Source organism: Terrapene carolina, unplaced genomic scaffold (genome assembly GCF_002925995.2).
Source record: "Terrapene carolina triunguis isolate 2854851 unplaced genomic scaffold, T_m_triunguis-2.0 Scaffold497, whole genome shotgun sequence".
In the NCBI taxonomy this organism is placed as follows: domain Eukaryota; kingdom Metazoa; phylum Chordata; order Testudines; family Emydidae; genus Terrapene; species Terrapene triunguis.
In genome coordinates, this window is record NW_020664848.1 from 30,097 (window position 1) to 42,215 (window position 12,119).

General features: G+C 47.0%; 1 gene segment (V, D, J or C); it reads left to right on the forward strand.

Annotated features, from left to right (window-relative positions):
• Nucleotides 1-2,537: 2,537 nt before the first annotated feature.
• Nucleotides 2,538-11,319, forward strand: LOC112108089. The segment is given in 6 exon segments: nt 2,538-2,585; nt 2,869-2,956; nt 7,622-7,900; nt 9,639-9,683; nt 10,226-10,333; nt 11,027-11,319. Coding segments are annotated over 5 exon segments (567 nt in total).
• Nucleotides 11,320-12,119: the final 800 nt, after the last annotated feature.

Sequence of the window (12,119 nt, forward strand, 5' to 3'; positions counted from 1 at the left end):
AACGCGGCAGGTAAACAAACTGGCCCGGCCAGCCAGGGTGCTTATGCTGGCAAGCAGCGTGCCAAAGGTTGCCGATCCCTGGTGTAGGAACAGTTGATTAACCATTCAATAAATAACTATCAGTCATTTCTTTAACTTTTATAAACCATACGTAAATTGAACTGGAGTATAACGGGTTGGAATCTAGTCTATTCAGCGTCTATACCCCACTCCTCACCATAGTACCACAGAGGGATGGTAGGTCATATTTAGCTGAAATCCACTCTAACAATATTTTTCCTTGCCATATGCTGTAGGGACCTCACTTAGTATCTATGCAAGCTTGGAAGATGCCCAATTCTATAGTGACAGGCACCAACGCAAAGCCCTGTGGTAGGTAGACAGACAGACAGACAGAGACACATGCATGGTTTGGAAATGCACTAGCTGACCCACGAAGGCCTTCGAACCCTCACTTATTTCTCTTCATGTCGTCCTATAAATTCCAGAATGACAAATGTGAGAGAAGAATAAGGGATTACTGGGTCAGCCAATCCCAGCCTCCATCTCTTAGCCATCGCTGGATTTTCCCCACCCACCTGGTTCCCCAGAGATGTGTTAAATTGTTTTGTCCAATGGGATTTCCCAGTCCTTCACTGGGAGAGCATTTCACAAGCTTCTCCACTTCGTACCCAAGATGAGCAGGAGTTGAGAGTCACCGCTCATTTTGTAGAGGCTGGTGTCACAGTGTGAGTAATGAGGGGCTAGGAAAACTCATATTTGGAATGGAGACCAAAGTTCTAGGGACTCCGGGTAAGTTCCCCCCCCCCCCCCACCAAGGGTTTGACGTTTTTGTTTAGCCTGGATTCTGTTTGTTTTGAAGCGGCTTCCCATGTAGGTTTAAGGCCAGGTAAGAATAAAAATTGCCCCCTATGTTACTATTCATCATGTTTATGACATTAGTGCCTGAGGCCCAGCCCAGAAAGGGGCCCCGTTGCACTAGGTGCTGTACAGACACAGACGCTGCCAGTCCCTGCCCCGAGGAGTGGACAATTGAAATAGAGCAGACAGGCCCAGGGTGAGGGAAGGGGTCAGAGTGAACAACGGGATGGCAGGACATGGCATGTTAGTGCCACGATTTTTGAGCTGAATTTAGTGAGGAGGGAATCAGCCAAATGAAAGGAAAAGGGAAGGGAAGGGGGTGAGGAGGACAGGGCAGGGGAGAAGGAGGTAGGAGGAATACAGCTTCACAATCCTACCAAAATAGAAGAAAATGGATTTTTCCTCCAAAATGGAAAATGCTCCAAAGTACAAATTTTTGCTATGGGGAAAAAACCAACAACAGCCATGTGACAAAAATGTACTTTGGAAGTATAGAGGTTTTCTTACAATCAAAGAATTGCTAATGAAGAGCTAAAGTGTGGTCATCTAGTCCAGTCCCCTGCACTCATGGTATTATCTAGACCAGTGGTTCCCAAACTTGTTCCGCCACTTGTGCAGGGAAAGCCCCTGGCAGGCCGGGCTGGTTTGTTTACCTGCCGTGTTGGCAGGTTTGGCTGATCGCGGCTCCCACTGGCCGCGGTTCCCCGCTCCAGGCCAATGGGGGCGGCGGGAAGCAGCGGCCAGCACATCCCTCGGCCCGCGCCGCTTCCCACAGCCCCCATTGGCCTGGAGCAGCAAACCACAGCCAGTGGGAGCTGCGATCAGCCGAACCTGCGGACATGGCAGGTAAATAAACCGGCCCGGCCCGCTAGGGGCTTTTCCTACACAAGCGGCGGAACAAGTCTGGGAACCACTGGTCTAGACCATCCCTGACAGGTTGAAAAAAAATCTAGGGCAGTGTTTCCAAGTTTGAAAATCAGGCATATTTAAATGGGGAAGAGAGATAGCAAAGAAAAGTTTCAAGCACCTCCACTTGGTATCTATAGAAGGAAGTAACCGAGGGCTAAACTACAGGAAATGGAACTAGGTCTCGAAAAGCTCCCCTGGAGTGTGGAATACAGAGGTGGAGGCTCTCGGGTTCTATCTGGAAGTGGAACCACGCTGGCGGTCAAGCCACAAAGATGAAATGAGAAAGGCAGACTAGGAGAACTCTCTGCTGGAACCAGAGCTGAATGATTGAGGGTAGATAGAGCGAGCACAGTTTATCCATGGAGATTTTAAACAATGTTTTCAAAACTGGAAAGTGTAGAAAACAACTTCTTTCCAGCATGTTTCCAAATTGGTAAAGGGAATTTTACACGTTGGATGAAAACTGAAACGTCAGAATGAAAACTGCGGGGGGAGGGGGAGGAGACCTAGTAAAATTTGAAACTGATTTTTTTTTTTTTTGAAAAAAGGGGGGGAGGAATCAGTTTGAGAGGGGGGTAAATATCCATTTTCATGAAATGGCCAAATAACTAAAATATTTTGAATGAAAAATTTCAGCTAGTGTACCTAGACTGTTTCCTACTTTGGCACTAAGAACATGTAATTTGGGGGCAGAAACACTGGAATATGTAAGTGCAGTTTTGGATGCTTGTAAAGGCCTTTGCTGGGGTGTGAATGATGATGGGGAAATGACAAGCTCACATTCGGAAGAGGGAGTAGGCGGAGGGTCAACCCAGGTGAGTATGACCCAGAGAGGCAGGCTATGAAAAGCGTAGGATGGAACCAGAGTGCAATGATAGAGAAATTGATGAAACTCAAGTCACTACCACTCAGGTGTCTGTGAGGATCAACTCCATTCAACTTTATGAGGGGCCAGATACTATGAAGTGGGAACCTATGTAAGCACCTGGATTGAGAGAACAGTCAGAGAAACCACCACATTCATCCTGAAGTCACTATTCTGTGCTATCTGAAAGGAGAGTTTCCCTGAGTGGTTTCTCTGACTCATTCTCGGAGGAGAGTATTTGTAATGGTTCAGACGGGGGTGGGAATACCGGGTCTAGGACGGTGACCTTTGGAGCTGGAACAGAACTCTTAGTACTTCCAAGTAAGTTTCCTAATTAAAATAGTCATTAGGGCCGAGATTTGTAAAATCATCTCTTTTCTAACCAGGGATTTTAATGTGAATGAGGTGTCCAGCTCCTGAAGCAACCAAATCTAGGCCAAAAAATTCTTTTGACTTTTCTAGATCAACCTAAAAATCTTCTATTTTATGTGCATTTTCTCCCCCCTCCCCCTCCTCACTTCACTAAGTGGAGCTTTTGGGCACTGCTTGGGAAGTATATTTTTTAGAGCTGGTCAGGAAGTGGGTTTTTCCTCCCGTCCCTGTTTAAAAAAAAAAGTTTCAGCAATTTTTTTAACTTCATCTAAATATTTTTCAGAAACTTTTTGTTTCCATTGAAAAACCAACCCCCCCCCCCATTGGTTTTGGTTTGGGCCACCCAATATGGTTAATTGAAAACAAACAGTTTGGGATTTTGCCACAACAAACAACGCCAAAAAACCCCAAAACTGTTTTCAGGTTTATGGCTCTTCAACAAATATGCCAACGTTTGTCAACGAAAGCAGAACTTTATTCCTTAAATATTTTCATTTCATTGAAAAGCAATTCAAAAAAAGATGGGAGATGTTGTACCAGCTCAAATATTTGTTCCCAAAGGGGATGACGTTGTTTTGCTTGATGGAGGCGTCCCTGCGTGGGGTTCTCTGGCCTGTGTTATACAGAGCAGGCTAGATGATTTTGTGATCCCTTCCTGCCTTTAATGTATGGCTGGGGAGCCAGAGGCCAGGTCTACACTGCAGCCTTGGGCTGGCCCAGCGCTGTTGGTTCGGGGCGTGACGAGCTATGATCCCTGGGCTGGGCGAAGTCCCTAGTTTAGATGCGGTTAGACTAGCAAAGCTGCACTTTTACTGACCGAGCTTGTCCCTCTCAGAGGGGTGGGTTGGCTACACTGGGGCAAAGCACACCTTTGCTGATGTCCGCTGCGCCAACACTAGGAGTCCTTTGTGTGCATGTAGCCTAAAGGAGTTAGGCACCCAGGTCCCAACTCTGTGGAAGTTGAAACTCTCAGCCTGTGCATGTATGTAAAGTTACCTCCAAGGAATCTCCCCTCCCCCCTCCCCCGTGAGTTTAACAAATTCCTTAGGAAGAAACTTCTGCTGTGGGAAAATTGTCTCATAAGGGCCAGATTTTTAAAGGTATTTTGAAAAGCATAAAGGAACTTAACACCCAGTATCAATACGTATAATGATCCAGCCATGACAGCCCACTTGTATCTTCCTGGGAAGCAGCCGGCCCTGGGCTATATGGACACTGGGTCTGATGGGGAAAGAGCACCCCAAAGACTTGTGGCCAGTTCTTAACTCTGCCACAGGCTCACTGTGGGCAAGTCACTTTCTCCGGGAATTTTAAAGAGATTTAGGCACCAAATCCTAGTGAATGCCAATGGGGTTAATTATGCCTAACTCCCTTTGTGCTCCTTTGAAAATCCAGCCATACAATAGCTGAGCCTCAGTTTCCCCCGGAGTGGGAATACCGCTGAGTGGTGTGGGAGGAGAACTTGTCTGAGCAGCGCGGCTAGTATGGTGCAGGGCGCCAGATAGGAGCTGAAAAGTTAGGTTACAACGCTGATGTTGTGCCATTAGAATCACTTCCATCGCGCCACACTGTGAGGTCACAAATGCAGCATTCTGATGACTTCAGATTCTAAAGCACAGAAAATTGGGGGGCGGGGGGAATACAAGAAATGAGGGGGACACTACATTTCTTTCTGCATCAACGGTTAACGCACTCAGAGCGGGGAGAAATTCTTCTTCTGAAACTTTTTTCGGTAGAAATTGCAGAGTCTGCAACAGTGCTTAGCATTTCGTGAGTTTGTCAATTGTGCCAAATGGTTCTTTGGAAAAAGAGAAAACCACCCAAAACTGAAGGAAAAAAACCCAGTGTTTCATTTCAACGTCTCTGAAATGAATTATTGACTATTCAGTCTGAAAGAACTTTGTTTCAATGTTTAATTTAATTTTATTTAAATAAATTCAAAAATCATTTTAAAAAGTGGTCAAAATTGAAACTACGAGGAGTCCGGTGGCACTTTAAAGACTAACAGATTTATTTGGGCATAAGCTTTCGTGGGTAAAACAGCCACTTCTTCAGATGCATGGAGTGAAAATGACAGATGCAGGCATCATATACTGACACATGAAGAGAAGGGAGTTACCTTACGAGTGGAGAACCAGTGTTATAGATAAATATATTATATTTATGCCTACAGCTGTCATTTTCACTCCATGCATCTGAAGAAGTGGGTTTTTTACCCACAAAAGCTTATGCCCAAAGAAATCTGTTAGTCTTTAAAGTGCCACCGGACTCCTCATTGTTTTTATGGCTACAGACTAACACGGCCACCCCCCTCCCCCCGATACTTGGCAAAATTGAAACAAAACATTTCACTTGGACAAAACTGAAACATTTAGTTTAACCCCAATATTTTTTTTAACTCTTCCACTCACCAAAACTTTTCATTTCCAGTCTGACCCCAAACGAACCATTTTTGGGTTGACTTTTCAAAATGACCAATGAATCCCCCCCCCCCCCCCGCCAAAAAAAATAAATCTGTGATTTGCCCAGCTCTAGTTTAACTGTGCCCCAGGTGGATGTCAGCCCTTTAACGGTTTGGGGTAGGGCATGGGATTGTTCTTGCAATGCCATTTCCCTGAGTGTGAATGATGGAGGAAATAACAAAATCACTTTTGGGAGTGGGACCAAACTAATAATAAATGCTAGTAAGTAAGGTGATATGTTCGTAGTATACATCTTTGTGCAAAATCCATGTACAATGGATGGCTCAGTGGGGCAGGGAATGGGATATAGGGCCTTTCGTCTCTAGGGGGTGCTGGTTTCAATTGGCCCCGATCTGGGATGGGATATGGGGCTTTTCATAGCTGGGGGGGCGGTAGTTGGAATCCAGTCCCAGGTCAAGGGGACCGGCTGGATCAGGAAAGTTGGGGGAATGGAACTGGGGCATTTCAGATGTCCATGGCACTGATTCCCATCCAGAGGGACCGGTGGTGTCAGGGGATAGGATCTGATGCCTTTCGCTTCTAGGACACTCGTACCAATCCAGCGCGAGGCTGAGGGAATAGCTGGCTTGGGGAGGATGGGCAATCAGATACCGATCCTCACACCTCTGGCTGAGAGTTTTCTACGCTGGCCTGCGTGGAACAAATTTGGTCCGAGGCTGCAACTGAACAGGCATTCACCTCTGAGTCACCACTGGGGCTGGCCTCCCAAGGGACGGCTCCAGGACTGAATGGTCCCTGGACTTCCCTGGGACGTCTAGGCAAGGCCCTGGCAGTGGAAAGTTGAGGTCCGTTGGCAGGAGGTTTGGTACAGTTTGGACCAGCCCTGTCCATCCTGCACCCATTCTGTAGATAAAGGACCTCAGAGATACCAGTACACAGCAGCTCCAACAAGCCCTCTGTTCACTTAGGCATAGAGAATAACAGGAAACGGGGGCGATAGGGCTGCGGTTCTAATAGCACCGATTTACCAAAACAACCTGCAGAGTCTCAGAGCGAGGTGTGAATTCTGTGGGCGGTTACAGGAAATCGGCCTTCGGAGCTAGAACAAAGTCCCCGGTCGCGCCGAGTAAGCTTGAGAAACAAACGCGTCACAGGCTCTGCACTCTGCAAAACCAGCCTCCAATTGTTATTTGCTCAATAAGCCATTTGCAAAAGTCCTGCACAGTCAGAAAGGGACTGAAAAAACCACCACGCCCCTCCCCCACCTCTGCTAGTGCTAGTCAAGGGTTTGGAGTACGGAGCACAGAGTCAGGCAAATAATGATTAACTGTAACACTAATGAAGAATCTACCTGGCCTTTCTCCGGTGATAGCTAGCTAGCTACCCGCCCAACCATATCCATTCTTTCCTCTTTGAGATCTACCCATTGATCCTCACTCCTCCAATATCTACCCAACCATCCATCCATCCATCATTTCCTCTGCAGTTTCTCTCTCTCTCCATCCATCCATCTTTCCCTCTGTAAGACATATCCTTGTCTCCCAAATAGTCCAAAACTGAAATCTAGCTATCCATGAGCAGAGATCAGAGAGTGGAACTGCCACACCACACCACACCAGGACACATTCCGTACAGAATGAGGGTGAAAAAGTGACTTTTCTGGGTATCCCAAACCCATAATGAAGGGAACGCAGAGAAAAGCCAGACAACTGAGCCGCTGGCTAGAGGGTCTAACCTTTGGGGAAAGATTAAAAAAAACATAAACGCCCATAGCTTGAAGTGATGATGTCTATAGGGTAATTATCAACTAGTATTCGAATAGGTGTAAGGAGGAGAAATTTTTAAATCAAGGTTGCTCTTTTTCTTGAAAGACATGTGCTAGTTCCAACAGGAGTTAATTCAGTCAACTCTTACAGTCCATGTAATATATGAGGTCAGACTAGATTAGAACAGTGCCTGGCTTTCTAATCTATGATTTTGTTCAGCCTTTGCTAGATTAAAGGGCTGCCTACTATCAGAAATCTCTTCCTTGTGTAGACTGGGGTGAAGTTGCCCCTTGCCCAATCTAGTCTATCCAAGAGGAGGTTATCTTAAGTCTCTTGCTGCAAGGCCTGGTTTTCAGATTTAGATGAGGAGGCATGCAAGGACTGTGGTTACTGACCCCCGGCCATGTGATTTTTCTCTTTCACAGATCTCGAAGACTCTGACCCTTCTATCTACCAACTGAAGTCCCAAGATGGAAAGTCGTCAGCTTGCCTTATCACGGACTTCGCCCCTGAGGACATCTCAGTTGGGAGTTCAGACGAGGATATGACACAAGTCAATGGCTCCGTTGTGCAGGTGAAAGACCCAGACAGCGGAAAAACGGAAGCAAGCTATGGGACGGTGCTTTGGAGAGAAGAGAAGCCGCTTCACTGCATCGCCAAACATAAAACGAGAGAATTCAAGATGGGCGACAGTGATGAGGAAGGTAAATGTGGGGGCGGGGAGGTGATCTCTAGGCTGCAGGCTGGGCTCTGGTCCCTGGTTGGTGGTGACCAATGAAATGACCCGTTCTTGTTGACATGTGGGAGATATGGATGAGCTGGTGGCGGGGATGATGGGTCTTGTGATGTAATTGCTGATGTTGTTTAGAGTTGTCTAAAGGAGTCAGCCACCCAAGTCCCGCTGGAAGTCAATGGGGAATCATCAGTGAATGGAATTGTTTCCAGTAGGGGTCCACAGGCACCTGTGCTAGGCAAGATGCCATTAAATCTCTTTATCAATGACCTGGAAGTAAATATAAAATCACTGTTCTTAAAATTTGTGGGTGACCCAAAGATTGGCAGAGTGGTAAACAAGGGGGCGGCCAGGGCACCCCGGTTCACTTGGCCAGCCGGGCCCATTCAAATAAAACGTGCTTTGAGACAGCCGAAGGCAGAGTTATACATCTAGGAACGCAGGCCACCCCCACAGAACAAGGGTCTGTATCCCAGAGAGCAGCAAGGCTTAAAGGGATTATGGGGTCACAGCGGACAAGCAACCAAACATCAGCTCCCAGTGCGGCCTAATACCCTCTCGGACATGGTACCAAGTGCCCTGCTCGCCCAGAGGCGTCCCTTCCTGGCCACATGCAGCGGGGTAGCTCCTGGCGGGGCTAGCGGCCCCCCGCCCCTGTGACGGTCACTGCAGCGCTGTGGGGGTTTCTTTGACAGGTGGCTCAGCCCTCTGGCTGGATCAGTCGTTAGCCCACTCCTGCCGGGGTCACAACTCTCCAAACTGACCTTCCAAACTCTTTACCAGAAACAAAACGTTCCGGCCTCTCCTGCAGCCAGGCTCTTCCCCAGTGACTGAGGGGCTTCCCACAGGCATTTCCCTCTGGCCCTTCCCCCAGCTGGGCCCTCCTAGTGCTTCCACATGACTCCCAATACCTCTCAGGTGGGCTCGGCCCCAGCCTCGGCAGCCCAGGGAGCATGCCACCCTGTTACAGAGGAGTTGTGAGTCGGCCTGGGTGGGGGGTGGCTTGACCTGTGTACACAGCATGGCGGAGCCCAGTACTGCATCCAGCTCCGGCATCCGCCTTTCAAAAGGGTGCGGAATAGAGCTACAGAAATCATTGGAAAGGCTGGGAGCTCCCTTGCAGCGAGCTCAGTCTGTTTCTCTACCCACAAAGAAGGTCAAGGTGGCTTGGTTAGAGTGCCCGAGTAGTGTCGGAGGGGGAACGCACAGGGTCCTGGAGGTCTCTTTCACCCAGCTGACAAAGGCACAACAAGGACCCCAGGCTGGAAACGAAAGCCAGAGAAGCCGAGATGAGATCTGAGGCACAACTTTCTAGCAGCAGGGGTGATTAAGCCCTAGGACAAAATCCCCAGGGGAGGGCTGGATTCTCCCGCTCTGGCTGGGTCCGCCCAAGCCTGAGGTCCCTCTGGAAGATGCTTTACTCAAACACACGATTGGGATCAATACAGGGGGGCCTGGGCGAAATTCTCGGGCTGTCTTATGCAGGGGGTCCGACTAGATGATCTCATATTCCTTCTAGCCATACAATCTGTGACACTCTGAACCTTAGCCCGTGTGTGCACAGCACCTAGCGCGCTGGAGCCTGGTTCTCAACTGGCCCCTTAGCACAGCCATTGGAAACATGCTAAATACAAAGACACAGATACTTGTGTGAATTTAAATTGTTTTGATTATTTCTATTAATAGCTGATGGGTATTTTTATTTACAGGTGACACCTGCGGGATGATAGAGATGGATGACAATTTTGAGACAGGTATGGATGCAGTGTCCAGGATAAAGCTAGGACTGATAAGAGGAAGCACTTACATAAGACCATAAGAACAGCCAGACTGGGTCAGAACAAAGGTCCATCTAGCCCAGTGTCCTGTCTTCTGACAGTGGCCAATGCCAGGTGCCCCAGAGGGAATGAACAGACAGGGCATGGATCACTTGATGATAACCTGTCACCCAATCCCAGCTTCTGGCAAACAGAGGCTAGGGACACCACTTCTTTAACCTGTGGAACTCTCTGCTGCATGGAATTGCTGAGGCAAAGAGCTTCATCTGGGACTTTCAAAGTGGGCTGAAGGGAGTTAGAGACTGACTTTCAAAGGGAGTTGGGCACCCAACTTGTGAAAATCCCAGCATCTGTGAACAGGATCAGCTAGTCTCTGGTAGGGTCAATGTCATCTCATTCCTTGTAGTTTCCAGCTGAATCTAGCCCCCGAGTAAGAGCCAGGAGTGAGGCAGACATCAGAAGCCGTAGCGTGTGTGTATGTCATCTTTTGTGACCTTTGCTTTCCTGTTATCTTACAGACGAGAAGCTGAACCTCCTGTCATTCACGCTGCTGGGCCTGAGAATCGTTTTTGTGAAAGGAGTGGCGGTTAACCTGCTACTGACCATCTGGCTGTGGAAAAGCTAAAGTGAGTGGGATGGGGAAGGCTTCGGGGATCTGTGTAATCCAGCCAGCCAGTCTTCCTTCACCCTCTAATCTCTCTCTCCATCCATCCGTTCCTCAGCAGCATCTATCTGTGTAGCTATCTAGCCATCTTCCTCTCCAGAGCATCTTTCTCTCTGTCCAATCTATCCATCCATCTGTCCATCCTTCCCTCCACAGTATCTCTCTTCCTATCATCTGTCTATCCTGGCTTCATAGTCTCTATTATCTATCAATCCATTCTTCTCAATATCTGTCATCTATCTACCTATTACCTTCTATCCTTCATTTGCACTTGTATTATCTATCTAAGGATCCATCTTTTCTATCACTCCTTCCTTCCCAGGATCTGTTTATTCATCTCCACCCATCCTTTTCACTATCCATCTATTCGCCAACCCATTTTTCCTTCCCACTGTCTACACATCTATCTATACCCGTACACACCCCTCTATCCATCCAACCCCATAAACAGCATCTATCCATCATACCCACTATCCATACATCTGTCAATCCAGCTTTCCTTGCCAGTAGCTATCCATCTCTCGCGCTCTGTTTTATCTTCCCATTCCTAGCTCTCTACCCAGCACGCTGAAATCCTTCATCCTGGCTGGGGTCTCCAGACCTGACTGTACTGTAAACAATGAACTGACCCTCTCATCCTGCTCTCTCTTTACAGGAGTGGAAGGAAAGAGGACAGATGGAATCTGGAGTGATGGGAATTCCTCAGAGACCTGCTGTCATCTCTTCACCTTCCCATGCAGCAGGAAATCGAATGCAATGAATGATCCCCATATCACCTCTGTAGTTAGGCCTGATGTATAATGATCGGCTGTGCTTCCATTTAGCGAGTTTTAGAAGGATCTCACCTACCTAGCCTGGTTTTTCCATGACCCTCATTTCTTTCACCCTCCACAGACTGACACATTTCTCCTCACAAGCTCCCAGTGTGAGGCAAGGAATTGCTATTAACTAGAGCTGGTCAACAAATGTGTGTGAAAACATTTTTTGATGGAAAATTAGGGTTTCAATTTTTTTGGCAGAAAGTCCCCATTTTCCTAGAAAAAAAAAAACTTCAATTTTTCTTCAGAAACCCAAAATGTTTGGCTAAAAAATGAATATTTTTCCATTTGTTTGTTGTTGTTTTTTTACAGTTTTTGGCCACAAGATTTTTCAGATTTGTCTGAATTTTCAGTTCCCAGTTGTCAAACACCAAAAACAACTTTTTTAAAGCTTTTTTTAAAGGTTTTTTTAAGTTTAAACTTTTTTAAACATTTTTTTCCAGTGCAAATTTCAACAAAAGTGAATATTTTTTTAGTCTTCATTGAAATTTTCTGCAGAACAAACCAGCTTTACCATTAAGCCTATTTTGAAAAGGGCAAATTGAAGCACAGAGAATGAGGCTGAGATTTGCAAAGCCACCTAAGGGCTTTGGGCTCCTACTTCCCTTGGAAATCAATGGGAATTGTGCATTAAAATCTCCTAGGTTGAATTTTCCACTCTCTGCCACACACTGGGATTTTCAAAGCGGCCTAGTGGAATGAGGCCTCCATCTCCACTTGAAATTCAATAGCATTTAGGCAGCTAGTTCCTTGGAAAATCCAGCCAACACATTCCTGACAGTAGTGGGTTCTTTAAGGCAGATGCGTGGAAGTTGACGCTAAACAAATTCAGCCTGGCAATAAAGTGCAAATTAACAGTGAGGGTAATTAACCATTGGACTGTCTTAACTAGACATGTGTGGATTCCCCTCACTTGAGACTGGATGTCTT